Source organism: Apodemus sylvaticus, chromosome 12, assembly GCF_947179515.1.
Source record: "Apodemus sylvaticus chromosome 12, mApoSyl1.1, whole genome shotgun sequence".
NCBI classification, from domain to species: domain Eukaryota; kingdom Metazoa; phylum Chordata; class Mammalia; order Rodentia; family Muridae; genus Apodemus; species Apodemus sylvaticus.
In genome coordinates this window covers 94140130-94159448 of record NC_067483.1, presented here as the reverse complement: position 1 = coordinate 94159448, position 19319 = coordinate 94140130, and the positions used below count along the sequence as shown (strand labels likewise).

General features: G+C 43.0%; 1 protein-coding gene across 1 annotated transcript in view; it reads left to right on the top strand.

The window, feature by feature from the left end:
• The window catches only part of Tgfb2 (transforming growth factor beta 2), an 80194-nt gene extending 61219 nt beyond the window's left edge, over positions 1-18975 (top strand). Inside the window, exons 3-7 of the mRNA XM_052200849.1 lie at positions 9824-9956; positions 10055-10165; positions 11835-12012; positions 13530-13683; positions 16496-18975. Of these exons, the coding sequence (XP_052056809.1) occupies positions 9824-9956; positions 10055-10165; positions 11835-12012; positions 13530-13683; positions 16496-16654 (735 nt within the window). The 3' untranslated portion in view covers positions 16655-18975. The remainder of the gene's footprint in view (positions 1-9823; positions 9957-10054; positions 10166-11834; positions 12013-13529; positions 13684-16495) is intronic.
• Positions 18976-19319: the final 344 nt, after the last annotated feature.

Below are 19319 nucleotides of genomic sequence, written 5' to 3'. Positions count from 1 at the left end.
TTTTCTACAAAGTACACAACCTCAGGTATTTTATCATTACGGCGGGAAGCAAACTAAGAAGATAACCCCTAAGCTCTCTATCTTTTTAAAAAGCAAACAAAAATAGGCCTGTTATTGACTTATTTAAGCTTATTACTGTATAGCCCCTCCCACTAATGAAAACACTCAGCTGAATGTAAAGATGTACATAAATTATAATTCACGTGAATTGTACGTACCGGGAAGTGGAAAAGAAGGTATTAGAGATGTGTTCTTCAAGCCCATGTATGTTAATATCAGAGAACTGGAAGAGGAACTCAGAGAAGAACATTAGTAGAAAGCCCCAGGCAGTTAGTCCGAGGGCCTATCTCAGAGTCAGCCCCATCTGTGGCAAGAGACAACTGCATCATTGTCACAGGGCACAGTCCTAGCCTGGGCCATGTAGCCACCAAGGAGTGAGGCGTTTAGCCAGCAAAGGATACCTTGTCCTCGAACCACTGAGTGCTGTGCTGCAGAGTCTCTCTCCTGCACCGGTGTGATTTGGTCTGGTAGAATCCCTTCTTAAGCTGTGAGAGAGGTCTGTGATGGCCTCACGTGTTCCTCTGAGCAGCAGCATGTAGATTTCAAATGACAAAGGTCTCTTTCATCCCTTAGACCTAGAGAAGTGAATTTACTTATTTATGCCATATGCAGTCACAGTTGGCACAAAGGCCCATCTGTAGAGAATGAAGGAAAGAAAGGGGAACAATAGAGAATTGTAAGGTGTTTCCATCACAGAGTGATGTGGAGTGGTGTGTGTGTGTGTGTGTGTGTGTGTGTGTGTGTGTATGTGTATCTGTGTTATGTGTCTGTGTGAGGTATGTGTGTGTGTCTATGACTTTCTTTCTCTCCCCCATGCCCATGTCTGAACACATATCTGGTAGTGTTAGCATAAAGGTCATTAAAGATTCTGTGTGTTGTTCTTTTTGATCATGGGTGCACATAGTTATGCATATCATAGGAGTCTATCAAGTATTGCTCTACAACTGTAAAGAGAAAACACTCATGAGTGCTTCAGGCTGACTCTTCAAGCTGTCCTTGCTGGGCATAAATTACTTGGGACTTCTTGGAAGGGTACAATTACAAAGGAGCCGTGACAATTACAGGACATGGCCTTAGCAGTAGTAAGTACTAGGCTGGCTACGTCACCTCCGAAGGTAATAATGCCAGCCTTGGTTTGTGAGGCACCCCTAATGTGGCCAACTATGACAAGGAATAAAGTTACAGTTCTGCCTCTGGAAAAGAAGAAACTCATTTCACCTAGCGCTGGTTCTCCAGACAGTTCCACTTTCCTTCACTTGGCTGTTTTCTTTTCTGCTCCCTAACCCCCTCTCCTGTTGGTATTCTCCAGTATCCTGTCACAGACCCTAATGATTCCATTCTCAGTCTATGTGTAACCTCTGTCTGTGGTTGCTTTGTGGGCATGTATAAAGCCCCAGGGAGTTTTCATCTGTCACTATCAAAGACTGATAGTTTAGGGATTTACTTATCACTTGAGGAATGCTTCTAGGTTTGTTAGTGATAAGAATTTACCAGGACAGGTCTGTATAGGGTGCCAGGGGAAGACTGTGTATAGCAATAAGGAAACATTGGAAAGAACAGTCCCTGCCCTGAAGGATATTGCTGCTAGGTCACACATCACAAACTTCCTTCCTGGCATGGCGTGTGAGCACTGTTGAAGCTGGGTTTGTTTCCCCTCTCTACAGATATATTGAAGTACTAATTCCTAAAATATGATCTCCTTTGCAATTAAGTTCACTGCAGAGGTAATTAGCTAAGATGGGACCATACTGGAGGGGAACAGTTTCAGAATAGCTGGCTGGCTGACTGATGTCCACAACATGAAATCAGGGATGTCCCAGAAGAGTGACAGCTTGTGATGTTTTAACTAATATGTAACTTGGTTTAGAGAACTCCCAGGTTTAGAGCGTGAGAGGCTGGGTGTGCCTGACTCCAAAGCTCTTGCCACTTTTCCTGCCATTGATGATCTTCAGGGGAGCTTTGCACAGGTCAGAGGAGTCTCCAGTGAACCTCAAGGGCCACAGAGTGGGTGCGATAGGTGGTCCTTTCGCCCAGGTGAGTGAGACTTCTCACCTAACAGGTCCTGTAGCACTTTCATTGAGACTCCACTTTCTCTGTTGTAGATAGTGAATCATAAAGTGTGACTTCGGGATAACCAGCCAGGATGGAAGTGACTGCATCAGCAACAGGTCCTGGTTTGGGTGCTGTGATTTTAGCTTTGACACCAACATGATGAAGATATTGAAAAGCAGTAACTTATGTGATGTCAAGACAAAGATTAGATAGATTAGGCAGACAGATAGACTGACATATATATATATATATATATATATATATATATATATATATATATATATATATATATGTGTGTGTGTGTGTGTGTGTGTGTGTGTGTGTGTGTGTGTGTGTGTGTGTTTCCTGAAAGGGAAACATCTGTATTTTCAATCAAAATATAAATCACGTAAGTATAAATTACAGCAGTGAGGTCCAGAGTGCTGGCCCGAAGCTTCTGGATCACATGGGAATGTGGCACAAATACAGGCACTGAGGCTCTTATCCTATGAAACTAGAACTGGGCTAGTGATCTGTGGACATGAGCCCTGAGATGTTTCCTGTATGGGTTGAATGTGGACATCAATCTTTCCCTCTTCTTTTTGTATTTCTTTCACTTTATTTTAGAAAGGATTTGGGGTAGAAAATCAGACTTCACAGCAAGCTATGTATAGCAACTGAGATCTATTGATACATAGATAGATAGGTAGATAGATAGATAGACAGATAGATAGATTTGCTGGGCATCATGATATATGGCTGTAATCTCAGCTAAATGGATTATTGAGGCAGGAGGATCATAATTTCTATGTTGATTAACTTACATAGTACATTCAAGGCCAACCTGGGGAACTCAGACCTCATCTTTAAGAAAAAGAAAATGGCTAAGGCTGTAGACTTTTTGCCTATGTTTCATTAAGAGTCTAGCAACACACACACACACAAGAAAGAGAGAGATACACACAGAGAGAGACAGAGACAGAGACAGAGACAGAAGCTATTGACTCCATGGATGGTGGATGTGGCTACTGCCCATATAAGACATTTATATTAAAAGTGTGCCCAAAAGAGGAAAATAAATGTCCCCCAGTCCACATTCAACACATTCTGTATCCTTTCCATAGTCTAGACCACATACAGACTTTACTGGACAACTGATCTTTAGAGAGACCAGGAAAAGACAGCTTTACTTGGTAGCCCAGACCTAAGTTGTAGCCATCCAGGGTGTGTGGGGCGGGGTGCAGAGGCAGGAGGGCTGTAAGTTCAGAATCAGCCTGGTTCAGAATGAACTCAGTGCCAGCATGAACAACTTAGTGAGACCCCATGTTAAAATTCAAAATAAGAGGGCCGATGATATAGCTCAGTGATTAAGCACTTACCTACGGAGCACAGGTCTTGTATCAGTGCCCAGTGCTGGGAGTGGGAGTAAAGGCATTACCAGAACACTGAAGCACCTTGTACTGAACCTAAAGAAAACCAGCTCTTATGACTGAAGCTGTCATGGAGAAGAGAGAGAATTTCACATTTTGCTAGAAAGAGCAAAAGACAGTATTAGAAAACCCTCTTCCGTAAGTGTCCAGTCTCTTCCTTCCAGGCTTTGCCCGTGCGTGTGAGCAGCACTTCAGGTTTTACCTCTTTAGCTATAGAGTGTGGAGAACCATGTTGTCTACCCCACTGGGAGGGGGGGGCTTGTTGGACTGAAAACAAGCATGGAAATATTTGAAGAGCCCAATTGGCCATGCAGACACAAGGCAGCGGAATCACAGTGAACTGAGCCTGCTTGGGGGAAATGTTCAGATAAGATAGAATGTAATGAATCGGAAATGACTGGAGGTGACAGACGGAGACCTTTCATGTAAAGTCAAGAGGAGGGGGGGGGGTCTTTGCACAAGAAGAGAGATGAGAGTGAACTGGGTCGGGCTGGATGGAGCAGCTGGCCTCTCCAGTGCCTCTCCAGTGCCTCTCCAGTGCCTCTCCAGTCTCCAGATTTATAATTCAGAAGTTCACAACTTGGGGTCAAGCACATACAAGAGGTTCATGGTCACAGCCAACAGATCATACACTGAAATCAGCATTCATTAATACATAGGAAACCATATCCTATTTAAGCACACCCAGACATTAATGACAGTTGGAATACTGGAAACACTAAGACCATGATAAGCTGATACCGCTCAGCTCAGCTCAGGGGTTTCTGTATAGCCCGGTTGTAAAATCTCCCTTCCATTAGAAGGCTGGTTGAACTGACTCCTCAGTTCTCTTCAGGGTCATTAATGCCAGGATATGGAGAGTGATGTCCAATTCCCAAAGCTTTCTTGTAAGGCTGTGGTATCTCATGGAGGGATGTCACCCTTGGCACCGAGCCAAGTCCCAAGTTGATTTATAGTATTATTCTTTTACAGTGAGGATTTTCCTCTGGCCATAATTTCCAACTATACTTTTACGTCCCCCCCCCCCCCTCTAAACTATTCGGTAACATGGTGACTTTCGCCTCTAGCCACTCCCCGGCTGGCAGCTCTCCAGGGGTGGAGGGATGAATGAATCCTTTTGTGTAGTAGTTTTGTAACTCGGTGAAGGACTTAAAACCTTACCAAAGGTGAGATGAGAGTATTTTGCACATGTTGCGGATGACTTGCCCATATCGGTAACATAATGAAGGTGGCACTGTGGGTGGTGGCTAAGCCAGCGACAGATAAATCTCATTTTAAGCAATTAGAACCCCCACCCCCAACCACCCCTTCCTGGCTTCTGATTCATTGAGGAAGTACTGTGGGTCAGCTCTCTTTAGAGATAGAGACCGTGGAATAGCTCCATGAGTAAAGATGCTACCAAACAGGAAGACCCAAGTTTAATCTCTAAGATGTATGATGGTAGAAGGTGAGCGTCTGGCTCTGACAGGTTGTTCTCTGACCTCTGCATGTCTACTATGTCACTCAGGGTAAGCACACATGCACACACACATACACACACACATACACACACACATTCACACACATTCACACACACACACACACACACACAGTTTTATAAAAATGAGGCAAACTTTAAATTAACTTAACTTGAATATATATGAGTGCATGTATATATGCTCACACACATTAGTATTTTGTCACTATGTTTTCTAAGAATTCTAAGAATTGAATTTTTTAAACAGAGCTATTATATGTGTGTGTGTATGTGTGTGTACATATATCTGTGTTGCATTTTTCCAATGATCATCCTATCATCTTTAATTCTGATTTTTTGCTTTCTTTGAAATAGAGGAGATTCAAGAAAATGACTAAAGACCAAAGAGCAGGATCTTTCTAGGTTTTTAGTATTGTTTTGTTTTGGTATTTATTTTATAGCTTTCTCTCTCTCACCTAAAATTAGAAAAAACCCACCATGATAAAATATATACAAAGAATAAAATGCACCTTTCAGCTGTCTCTGTTGCCAGGGCATCGTGTTCTCGGCACTCTGTGCTTAACACCGCTGCCCACTACTGGTATTTAAAGCCACATCCCCCCTCTTTAAAAGAACCAAAGTAACTGTGAGTGTGTGCATGTGTGGGTGTGTGAGTATGCAGTGATGCTTCAGTTGGGATCAGAGGACAGTTTGGAGGGGTCAGCGCTCCAACTATGTAGATGCTGAGGGTCAATATGGGACATCAGTCATGGCAGAAAATCCCTTTTCCCACTGAGCCATCTCAGCTGCCCAGGGTTATTGTTGTTCACATTAATCATCCAAAACAGAAACTCTGCATCCATTATCCCATATGTGACTTATTACCCAGCCTCCCCAGCAACCACAACAACGATTGGACTTTCTTTCTGTATGGACACTTCTGGTCTGTCTTCTCCTATGAGGGAGCTTCTTTGGGATTTGTGTTGGCTTCCTTCGCTGACTTTGATATCCTCAAGGTTCATGCATTGTGTAGCAGCTTTCAGAATTCCCTTTCTCTCCTTGGCTGATCAAGAGTCTACAATATGCATGTATTACATTTTGCTTTCCATACGTCTATTGATGAGCATTTGGTCCTTCTCCACCCTTTGGCTGTCTGTATGATGCTGCTGTGGACACTGCTATGGTGGTTTGAATGAGGATGGCCCCCATAGGCTCATATATATGTGTGTGTGTCTTCCAGTTGGTGGAATGTTTAGGAACAATTAGGAGGTGTGGACTGGCCAGAGGAAGTATGTCTCTGGGGGTGAGGATTGATATCCTATGTATCAGGGTATAAGCTCTCAGCTACTGTCCCATCACCATGGCCTCTTGCCTGGTCACATGCTACCCACCATGATGATCATGGGCCAACCCTCTGAAACTATAATCAAGTTCCCAATTAAATACTTTCTTTTATAAGCTGCCCTGATCACGCTGTCTCATCATAGCAATAGAGAGGTAACTAAGATAATTGGTATATTCCGTGCTTGTGTCTGGGCTCTCAATTCTCTTGGGTTATAGGTAGGACTTTCTTTTAGATCACATAGTAATTTTCTTTACTCTTTGGAGGAACTGCCACACTGCTTTCAAAAATACCCGCCCCCATAACAAGTCATCATCATGAAGACCTTAACCTTTTTTTATTTCACAGAAGCAATGGCTAGCTCCCTTTTCCTTTGGTCTTGTATAGCAACAGCTTAGCCATTTAATTAGCTTGGATAACCTCAATACCAAGTCCAGGTGTCATAAGCCAGTTGAGAAACTTGCTCAATGGGCATTTGCTAAGCACACAGTTCAACTGGAAATACCAGAAGTGCTTAGGACGTAATGTACTCAAAGAGCCCTAGCATACTTCAGAGGATAGAGTCTGGAATGGATGGGTTAACATGGGTTAACGGGGCCAAGGAAGACAGCTGCTTGTCGACCAAATTACCCCTGCCATGATGATGTGTAGAAGGCAATACAGAAACAAGTGGCTTTGGAGCCAGAAAGAAGCAGCAGCTGCTCACGTTCATTGCCCTGGTTTAGAGACAAGAGAAAGGCTCAGGCAGCAAAGGCTGCCAGGTCTAGTCTGTTTTTGTGTAATATGTGTGTGTATGTAGATAAAATCATGTACATGTGTCATATATATATAATACATATTTAATAAATGTTTAATTTTATATGAGGGATTTATAATTATATAAGTACTTCTATCATAGTAGCAAAACAATTATTAATTCTTTTGTTTGGTTGGTTTTTTCGAGACAGGGTTTCTCTGTGTAGCCCTGGCTGTCCTGGAACTCACACTGTAGACCAGGCTGGCCTCAAACTCAGAAATCCGCCTGCCTCTGCCTCTCAAGTGCTGGGATTAAAGGCATGCGCTACCACCGCCTGGCACCATTATTAATTCAACAATGAAAATGAGGTTTTGTTCTGGATAGTATCCCTAAGTATTAATTATATGAAAAATGAATAAGCTATATGCTGTTAATCAATAGCACAGAAAATATGCGAATTACCATATGACAATACACTACTACAGGAAACCTACTAGGAGAAAATTTCAAAGCTGAAGGATGCATCTGCTGAGCTGTTGGCCAACAGGGGGAGTGGTGAAGTTTTCTTTCCTCTATGTTTTTGTCTTTCTCATTCCATGTTGCGCACATTTTGCCCTTTATTTTCAGTTGGATAAATTGTATCTTAATCACCCAAGACAGGCTCTTATCCCTAGAGACTCAACGGATGCTGCACTGTATCTTCAATATTTATGTCAGCCTCTGCTACACATGCATTTGGCAGCATCAAGATTTATTATTATCTGTTCAAAGATTTTTTTTTGCTTGCTTATTGAATTCTTTCTACTTTATGTAAAAGGGCCTCGACCCCACAGTCCCATTCTGACTGTCATAACAAAGTGGGGAAATGGCTCTAGGGTGGGGAGGGCTTTGAATCCTTTCTGATTTTCCATTTGCTTAATCTACTTTACAGGAATCTTTGGAGGATTAAATTAAACTAAGTACTGTGTGTTAAGCCCAGAGCCCATTGTACTCAGCCCTCAAGTCACCCGCATTGATTACCCCACATTCTTTCCCTTAGTGGGGTTTGTCCATGGGGGCAGGCCTGTGGAGGACGTCTGTCTAAAGTTCACGAGGGCACCTGAGCATGTAAATGTATTATGTGGTTTCTTTCTTCCCTTGCATCCGTTTCCTTCCCTTTCTCTCTCTCTCTCTCTGTCTCTCTCTCTCTTCTTCCCTTCCTTTCATTCTACTTTTTCTTCTCTTTTCCATCCTTCCTCCTCCCCTCCTCTTCTCCTTTCTTCCCTTCCCTCTCCTTTATTGCTTTAGTTCCTTTTATAGCATCCTTTCTCCTTCCCATTTCCTTCCTTCTTCCCTTCCTTTCCCTTCTCTTCCGTCTTTCCTTCTTTCTTTGTCCCTCCTTCCCTCCTTAATCCTCTCTCCATCCTTCCCCTCCTCCTTCCCCCTCTCTCCATCCTCTCCTCCTTTCTCCATCCTCCCTCCCTTTCTCCTCTCTTTATGTTGGGGTTCTAACTTAGGGTCTTGTGGATGCCAGGCAAGCCCTCTTCCTGCAAAGTACTGCTCCAGTTCTTGCTACTTTCTTCTCTGTACTTTGTCAATCCTAGGGTTCAGTCTATGCCAACCCCACACACTCGTGCAAGCCTTTGTTGCCATATTACCTGAAACAAACAGTGGATGTTGGGAGGATGTGCATAAGCACCTAGTTGGAAGGTAACATGTTTTAGTTTTATAGTTCACCAGGGAATGTATATATCTACCAGGTGTCCAGAGAGTCATTAGTAGTTGTCGATGCAGTGGAGTGCTACACTTAAATGATGTCAGGTTGGTGTCATCATGGCCCCATGACCTGGAGAAGCCTATGAATTTGCTGGGGGGCCCAAGTATGAAACACCCTCAAAATTAGATTGAGTACCAGGAAGACATATATAAAACACTATGCTTTGAGCCCCTAAGTACTGCTGAAAGGCAATCCACTGCAGTGGACATTGGATTTGCTCTGGGTGATTCAGGGTCATGGTTTAGTTCACAAAACATGACTGTTTTAAAATAGATAGGCAGAAACCACCTCTGATGTACACTTCCCATTGACACCTGAGAGCATCCTGTCATAGTGCCTTCCCTATCTTCCTCAAGTCTTGGTGTTCGGGCCAACCCACTTTTTAAGACTCTCATTGGCACAGTGTGCCAGACTGCTTCTGCTGGAATCCTTCTGAGATGGCAGGATTCGGAGTCCATCATTAATCACAAGTCACAATGAGAGTCAAAATTGCAGCTAGAGATTTACTTCAAAAACAAGACAAATATTTTAATATCAGGACACTTGGGAAACAGGGATAAGACCTTTTTATCTATCTTAGAAGATTTATAATCCAGGGACTTGGGAAGGAGGGTGTGAGTCTTCTGAACTGTACCCCCATTTCTTGGATCCCCAAACTAAAGAAGTAAGGAAACAACAACAAAGTCACAGTCTTCACAGGACAAAATTCATGGTGGGTTCTCAGGGAGCTTCTGTTAGCAGAGTAAAATAATGCTTGTCACTTTTCTTTTGATGTCACACTTAATGGTTGTCTTCATGGATGTCATCTTTACTGGAATGCACAGTGGATTGAGTAGTTGTGCTTTTCAAAGCCAAGGCCCGGTGTTGTGTTCTCATGCACGTGACCACAGTTGTCAGGATGGCAGTGCAGGAGTCCAGACAATAATGACTGGGAAACGATGTGAGTGGTTTGGGTTTGGTCATGCCATCAGCAGCCAGCTGAGTGCTTTCTCCGGCTCCTTTTTCTCTCTAGATCCTTAAATCTAAGGACTTAACATCTCCAACCCAGCGCTACATCGATAGCAAGGTTGTGAAGACCAGAGCAGAGGGCGAATGGCTCTCCTTTGATGTGACAGATGCCGTGCAGGAATGGCTTCACCACAAAGGTTACAAAGAACCTTCTTTCTTTCTCCCCCACGGCTTGGGAATTGTTTGCAGACATAGACACGTGTACAAATGACACCCTTAACTTAATGTTTTCCAGACAGGAACCTAGGATTTAAAATAAGTTTACACTGCCCCTGCTGTACCTTCGTACCGTCTAATAATTACATCATCCCAAATAAAAGCGAAGAGCTTGAGGCGAGATTCGCAGGTAATTGAAGCTTGATTTTTACTGTGAGAATCTCTTCGGGGTGGGAGAGAAGGTGTGGGAAAGCCAGTTTGCATGTGAAAATGACATTGTTTGGTGAGCTGTGGGAACTCTTATTTATTCAGGCAATGGTTTGCTTAGCAGTGGATAGAAGAAAGTAGAAAGTGGGCCTAGAGTGATGGCTTGATGGTTGAGATCCGAGTTTAGTTTCTAGAACCCACACTAGAGAGCTCGAAACTTATAGCTCCTGCTGCAGGGGAATCTGATGACTTCTGACTTCCAATGGCACCTGTACGCAAGTGCACACACTAATGCACATACATAGTTAAAAAAATGAAATAATGATATTTTCTTTTAAGTAGGAAGCATTGGGAGAAAAGAACAGACCAGGTTTTCACTGCTTCCTACCTAGTGAAGAAGCTAGCTAGCTAACCCCGTGACCCATCAGCCAGTTACGCCCAGGTTTCTCTTCACTTAAGTGAATCAACTTCCTGTCTGCTGAAATTAGCAGACAGCAAGGATTCAAGGAAATCCATTTCTAGTCCCCTAAGCAAAATTCTAAGCATCAGCAAGTACATTTCACCCAAGGAAAGATCTGCCTCACATCTCAGCTTCTATAGCTCACCCTCCAGGTTTTGGGACACTTCCCCTTTTGCTAGCTTGCACCGGTTATGTCAAGTGGCTTCCCTACCAGATAGGTAGCTGTAGCAGAAATGAGGCCTCTATTTCCCCTGCTCATCTTTAAGTTGAACTCCTCAAAATCCAGAGTAAATAAAGATGCTGAGGGTCCAAGTCACTTGGCTTCTTAGGCGGTGAATTGTTGGTTGACAAGGTGAAAGAGAAGTCCGTGCCCACATGCTGCTGTGCCGTCTGCCTTCATTCCCCTAGGATCCCACCTGGGACCTCCAGCCACTTTTAGAAATCCTCAGTGGCCCTTGGTCATGGAAAAACACTCCCAGAGCTGTAGAGATTTATTTCGGTCTCTAGCCTAGCCACGACTCTCCTGAGTGGAGATCAAATGATTCAACTGGCAGCCTCTCGAGCATGCTTTGGGGAGCTCAGGTTTCTAAATCTCAGATGGAATCAGAAGAGTGTTGAGGATGCCATAAAAGAAATGAAAAAGCTCTTTCTGCACAGCTTCCCAAAATAGCGTTAGGTGAGGGTGACTCCTGCTTCACCTAAACCTAGTCCACGGCCATTCAGCTAAGCCTCGGTTTATGCTCATTAGGGAAGCCTTCTGAGTGGAGCAGTCTCAGGAAGAGAGGGAACCAGCAGGCGACAAGGCATGCTCTATGGCTGTGTGTTCTGTTGCTGAGAGCTTGCACACAGCCCACACTGAGGATGGACTAAAATAAACTGCCTAGGTTGCCCTTGGACCATAGGTCAAAGACTTCTTGTGTAGTGACTTTCCCCAGTAGCAGCCCTGTCTTCAACACAGCACCACCTTCAGACAAGAGGCCCATTTAGATGTGTTCCTTGTCATTTGTGGGAGGCCCCGTTGTGCCATATCTGTTGCTGTGGGAAATGATGGTGGCCAGCCAATGTGGCTGCAGTAGTCATTGCTGCTGTTTGTGGCCATATACAGGGGGAGGGACTATATTATGTAAATATTGCTGCTTATATTTGATAAAGGCAAAGCTAAATGTTTGTTACCCAAATGCATTTTTTCAAGGTATTGATGGCACCTCTTCATATGCCAGTGGTGATCAGAAAACTATAAAGTCCACTAGGAAAAAAAACAGTGGGAAGACCCCACATCTCCTGCTAATGTTGTTGCCCTCCTACAGACTGGAGTCACAACAGTCCAGCCGGCGGAAGAAGCGTGCTTTGGATGCTGCCTATTGCTTTAGGTAAAGAAATAAAAATAAAAACACGTGTTTGAGTCTGCTGGCTCTTATCTTGCCTTTGCTTTCTCTTATATATATTGACTTGAACTGAAGTCACTGCTCAAGGCCAGGTATAGAGGATGGCAGAGTTTTTGAATCTTTGAACAAAACTTTCTTCCCAAAAACTTTATAAAAATATTTTATTTAATTTTTAAAAATAAAACATAATTATAGTACATGATTTCCCTCCTCCTTTTTGTCCTATGTTTCCTTCCAAATTCGTGGCCTCTTTTTATCCAATCATTATATGTGTAACATATATGCAAATAAATATATGTGCAACATATATGCAAATAAATATATAAATGCAACCTGCTGACTCTATTTACTGTTCCTTATTTACATGTTTGAAGGCTGTGTTGGATAACCACTTAGGGGGTGCAGTACTGGGGAAGACTTACTCTCCATCTCTTGGCCACCATTAATTGCCTGTAGAACTTTGTCAGAGAGCAGGGCCTGGTGACATTCACCCCATCCCTGTCAGCATGTCAGTTGGTGTTGGTTAACTTGTTCAGGTCTTGTTTAAACAGCCATATTGTTAAGGTTTCCTGGGGACTTTCAACAGTTGTTTTTGTGCTGTGGCCATTAGCTCTCTAATGTGAACTGGGTATGAAGGGAGAAATTTAGCACCTGGGGTGTTTGCTCCAAGTCTTGGGTTCTGGTGAGTTCTCATAGCTCTCTGCCCACAAAGCAACATACGTTTCCTTGAGATTTTGGCTAGGTCAATAAGCCATGCCATGCCTTGAAGCTCACCCTGGAGTCTTGTCTCTTTCTGAGTTACAGAAATAGCATCAGAAGGCAGATGGCCATACCTAGAGCTGCAGACCCATGCAAGAGATTGTTTTACATGAATTTGTCAGGGGAAGATGCACAGTCCTCTGTGTTTCCTGTAGGGGAGGACTCTCTTTTTGGGAACTTGTGGATCAGAGGCAGGGTCCTCTTTGTGAGGGATTCACCATGTCATAGGTCACAAGTAGAGAAGGACATTTCAGTTGCCAGAGACAGTGCTTATACCAACAGGACTCCATAGTTCTCGAACTCTGATTCATACCTTGATCTAGTAACACATGGTAAAGCATAGGATATATTCTCAAAGGAAAATGCCTCCAGGTTCTCTGGAAATATGTTTTATTTTATCCATTGTATGGACAAACCAGCCATAGAGGTTGGATGTGCAGCAGATGTTCTACAGAAAAGACTCTGCCCCTTTTAACTGCCTTCCTGCTTATGCTTATGGGCACTGGAGGCATGTATTGATTTTCCAGAGCACAGACAAGATGGTCAGAGTATAGAATACATGAGGGAAAGCAGTCTAGGGACTCACCGCATCTCACTGTTGACATCACGTGAGGGTATAAGTCATCAAGACTCTTCCATGGCGCTTGAGGTCAATGGAATAAGTGAATGGGTCACTTTTCTGATTTAGGGTGAGGTGCATGTAAAATCAACTTCAAAGTTCCCTTTGCTTTTTCTTTGAACAGAAATGTGCAGGATAATTGCTGCCTTCGCCCTCTCTACATTGATTTTAAGAGGGATCTTGGATGGAAATGGATCCATGAACCCAAAGGATACAATGCTAACTTCTGTGCTGGGGCATGCCCATATCTATGGAGTTCAGACACGCAACACACTAAAGTAAGTATTTGGATTATTGATTTCTCCTACTCTTGCCTAAGTCAGTAGTGAATGATGATGATGATGATGATGACATCGATGATGCCAAACTCAATAGTTGCTGTAAAATACAACTGTGTATTTAAGATGAATATCTTCTTTTGTTGTTGCTAGCTACTTTTTACTTTTTTGATACAGGATCTAATTGTGTAGCCATGGCTGTCCTGGAACTCCTGTGTAGACCAGCTGGCCTTGAATTTATGGCAGTCCTGCTGCTTGTGTTTCTCAAGTGTTGGGATTGCAGGCATGTGCTACCACATCTGTCTCTCTAAATCTTTCTGACTAGAACTCAAAGTGAACATATAGCTAAGTATTTTATCAAGTTACTTTAACGAGGACAGAGGGCTAACTCAGCAAGAAATTCCACCTCAGATGCTGTGTTTCCCCAGCCCAGAGAACATAGACTTTTTCTGTATACTAATATATTTAATATATTTTTCCATGAGCTTCCTCTTTGTGGCTCCTGCTGTGGAATTTAAAGATGGGAAGGACTTCAGAAAGGGTCTTGTTCAAACAGAATTTCTCTACAGACAATGAAATCAGGATGTAGATGCTGCGGCTGCCTAACCCAAGATAAAACCAAATCTGTGGCGATGCAGACCTTGGACCGCAGCCCTGTTTGCTTTATAATCCAGTTCCCGGCACTCCATCTCTCTGAGCTTAATTCCTAAAATGTGGCTGCGAGTAGAGGTTTCTGTTCTGCTCTTTATGCTTCTGTAAATCTCCTTATTAAAGAGGCATTAGAAACATTGCTTTTGCTGCAGGGTAGGAAAATGGATCTGCTGCCAGAGAGATCACATTGGGTTGAATTCAAGAGTTAGGGGTTATCAATTATTTTAGACAATCTGTGGTACAAAAATGACTACTTTCTGCCTATGAATATATGTATATTAGTAAATATGAGGTCTGTTTATTTATACATGCCTGCCCAGACTGGAATTGAAATGGGCAAACATGGCTTCCCGTCCTCCAGTCATTTTAAAGTGCCCCTGTAGGCTTGGCACTCAGGGGTGACCACGTGCCTGGCCACGTGAGGGAAGCTGGCTCTTGCCTGTCCCTTTGTCTAAGCTCTCTGGCCAGCCTGATTCATCTGGACTGCAGCAGCAGTAGCTGTAATGCAGGCAGGGCCTGGTTGCCAAGTCGAAACGTAATTCTCCTCCCTGATACACAGAGGGAGTGTGTGAAGGCTGAGACCTGGCTTGTTTTTCAAGGAGAAGGAAGAATAACTGTCATGGTCACAAATATGTGGTTTGGACAGTTCCCCAAGAAGCCAGGGGTAGCCTCATAAAGTAGGCAGTGTTGCTGTGCTCAACAGGGCTCTTGTCCTTGGTTGAAAACATCCCAGGGAATCTCGAGGAAAAGGTCACTTGTTTGACTAACACATTAGTGGCATCCTTGGAAATGTCTCTGTCATCACTGGGTGACCTACACACTTGCATCAGTAGGAGCCATACAGCTCTGTGGTGGAGAATGGGATAACGCTGCAGAACTATGAGCAACACTTCTCTTCTGTCATAGGACTTGCTATTTAGCTCTTGAACTTAGTTGTCCCCATTTAGCATGAGGAATGGTAACCGAGGGTCGGGTACTATGATTGCTTTAAGTGACTATAGGAAAGTGAGCTCTGGGTCCAGATAAAACTCAAGAGGCTGAGACAGGAGGATTGTGAGCATATGGCCAACCTGGGCTATATCATGAGTTCAAGGTCAGCCTGAGCTAAGATATAGTGTAGGCAACAAAGAGAGCTCTGAATCAAATGAAGAACGCGCATGGCTTTCAGGGTGCTTTTTCCTCCACTCTTAGCATCTCTAATTATGAAGTCCTGGTAAGTAAATGGGTTGTTTTAAATGAAAGTGTAAGGGGCGTTTCATTGGCCCGTGAAGACATGTGGCTGAAGACATGTGACTGACAGATATCCTGCTGCAGACAGATATGCTTTCTGTACCTGAGGGCAGATTACAGGTTTTATGAAGATTTCAATGGGATATTTTATCTCTCTATTAATCATTTATCCTCTAGCATAGACTGTCCAGATAAGACTTCCTGGACTTACAAGGCAAAGTGAGCAAGTCCCTGGATCTGAGAAGTTCTTAACTGATGTGGCAATGTAAACTGGGTATTCGTGCAACCTTGATTCTGAATTTATATCGGAAAAAAAATAGCAGGAGGCCCGAGACCTTTGAATAGTAAAGGCCAGTAGCCTTATTGGAAAAATTAGGAAAAAATCTACCTGAACAGTTTGGTCCAGTCTGTCTTTTTATGGAGTCATTTGTTTAATATGTACACAAAGAACAAAAGCCAACTTGTGGCAAAATTCTAAACTTGCCGTTGCTAAGGACACAAACCAATCTGGCTATAATTTAGAGGTAAGAAAAAGATAATAATGATTAAGATTGTGCACTCAGAGGCCTGAAATGGTCAGTCGCTAAAAGCTTGAGAACCTGCTTTCAGTTCCATCAACTACATAAACGCTGGATGGGCCATTATATTCTAATAACAGCAGCCGGGCAGAGATAATGTCAGAGGTGTGAGGGTGGAGACAGGAGGATCCCTGGAGCTTACTGACCTAGCCAGTCTAGCCAAGTCAAGGAGCTACAGGTTCACTGAGAGACCTAGCCTAAAATAAACGAACAATGCAGTGGAGAGAGACTGAGGAACCTCAACCTCTGGCCCCTGCTCGCAGGTGCACACACGTATACCATGTGCACAAGAAATAAAACCAAAACTAACCACTTTCTTGCGTGTGTTTCTCTGTGCTGTGTCTGTCCCGCAGGTCCTCAGCCTGTATAACACCATAAATCCCGAAGCTTCTGCTTCTCCTTGTTGTGTGTCCCAGGATCTGGAACCCCTGACCATCCTCTACTACATCGGTAATACGCCCAAGATTGAGCAGCTTTCTAACATGATTGTCAAGTCTTGTAAATGCAGCTAAAGTCCTCGGGAAAGCCAGGACACGAAAATCACGGTGACAATGACATATGACTACAACAATGATGACGATGTTCATGACAGGAGGGAGTTTTGATTCATCAGTGTTTTTAAAAAAAAAAAAATTGGAGAAAAAAATCGGTACTAGTCCAAACATTTTGCAAGCTTGTGTTCTGTTTGTTAAAACTGGCATCTGAGGATTATAGCAACAACAACCACAAAAAATGGAAGGTGTTAGTCTGCATCTCACCTACTTCCTGAGAGACACAAAAAGAAAACACATCTTTTTTTTTTAAAGGAAAATAAAATAAACACTGGAAGAATTTGTTAGCGTTAATTATGTGAAAGAAGAGCAAAACAGGAAATTCCGTTCAGTGGAGTTGTACGTATTGTTCCCACCCCGCACTTCACCCCACGCCTCTCCTGGTTCCTCTGTATTGGTCTGCAGTGGGTGCCTTCCCTGTCCCTTCCTCCAAGCTAACAGTGGGTTATTTATTGTGTGTTACTATATAATGAACCTTTCATTACCCTTGGAAAGCAAAACAGGTGTATAAATGGAGACCAAATACTTTGCCACAAACTCATGGATGACTTAAGGAATTTGAACTCAAATAAGCCATGGGGGAAGGAGGTCATACTGGATGACCCCTTATGAGTCGTTATAGGACTGAGCAGGTCTGCAGAAAAATCAAACCGCCAGCAAACATGTGCTGTGTACACTGCTCATCTGCTGAAGCTCTGCAGACCGCCCTACGCCCAGAAGGCCTGTTAACAAAGAAAACTTGGAATCAGTGCAAATCTGGAAGATTGGGTTTTTTTTTCCTTTTAATTGTAAATGGTTCTTTGCCAGTTTAAGCAAGCCGGTGAAATGTTGACCTGTTTTGATGTATATTGTCAGACTTTTGACCGTGAAGTGGCTGTTGATCTACAATACAGGTTTTTTCTTTGTCTTGGTATATGTAATTACATGGATATTATTAAAAAAAGACGGGTCTAGAAGCCAGCATGATTGAAAACACACTGCAGATCTGTTTTACAAACTATTAAATTGAAACAGTAACTACTTTACATGTAATGTGTAGATCTTACCACATTTTTAATATTCTGTAATAATGATTATGATTTAGATTGAACTTAAATTTGGACTCTTTTCTTTTTTTTTTTTAATGATCATTCAGATTGTATGTTTGTTTCCTTTAGCTGGCCAGTACCTTTGAATAAAACCCCTAGATTTTGACTTGCACTACAAATTCAATTTTTTTATATACTATCTTCTTTGCCTGTATTGTCCTTTTAATGTCTTCTGTATTGTCCATTTAATGACATAAGCTACCCAGATCCATTCCTCCCCAGCCCCAAATACAAAAACAAAACCCAAACAAAAACAAAGCCCCCAAAAAGATAGGTCTGAGTTCCACGGTGTTGCCCCATCGTTTCTGTATCAGTATGAGTCAGGTGGGATGGTAAACAGTGCTTCTGGGAAAACGGAGCCTCATGACCGCAGATGACTGACCACAAAGGTAGATTAGACAAGACTTAAGAATCTCAGCTCAGAGTCTTGGTGATCGGGCTAGGAGAAGTTTCTTTAGCTCAGATATTTACGGACTCTCTTTGCTGTTCAAAAGCAGACAGTTCAAAGGAAGCACCTTTTTCTTTAATTGGGTTTTTGATGGGCATATTGATTGGGCATATTGAAAGATACAGTTTGGTTATGTCCTCGATTTCACTGAAGTTCAGGTTTTAAAAGACATTCTTTCCAGGCTGGAAAAAAAAAAGCACAAACCAAAATTGCCCTCGTCGAAATAATCTTCCGTTCACCTGAGCGCCCTATCACTCAGCAGCTTTTTCTCAGAGGTGGGGCCTGATGGTGGGCTTTGCAGGGTGGGTATCCTTGTCACGGAGCTTCGACATATGATCCAGTCCACGAAACGATGGACTATTTGTGGTCTCGCCTGAAGGGCAGCACACTGAGGTGTGAATACAAGGAGAATTTCTTTGATCTCGCAAGCTTATCTGAGGAGCTCTCCTCGAATCCACTAAGATAAAGAACGGAGTTTGCAAGACAGAAGACACACAGAGCAAGGCTGGTGAATGGCCCCTGTGTCCTGTGCACCGCAACCCCAGATCTGCCCCGTACTCCGATTCTTTCCCTTTCCAGTCCACTGTTATTTCTGTATAACACCATCCCTATTTCTGCAGATATTTTCCTCTCGGATAAAATGACATCTTTTTTGAATGCACTGACTGCTATTTTAAGGGTTCTTGAATCTTTTTTTTTTAAGTCTGTGGGTTCTAAAGGTCTTTCTTTTCAGTTAGTAAATATTGCCACGGGAGGGGTGATAGTAGGGAGGGGAGGGGGTGTTAGCATATGGGCGGGGCAGCAGATTGTATGTGTTAAGCAACAGCACAATTTTACGCTTGGCATGGATTTTAAAGAATGGGATATAAGAACAGATGTTACGTGTTTTGATGACCAATTATGCTGTATTTTTTAACACGATGCATGTCTGGTTCTGTGGTGCTCTAGTGGTCAATAAATTATTTCAGTTATATGTTGCTGTGTTCTTCCTGTTGAAGAGATGTGTGAGACTAGAAGACACGCGTGACGTAGTAAGATGACGTTTACACTGGGACCGGTGTGCTTAAAGCTGTCCCCTGGGCTTTTGTCA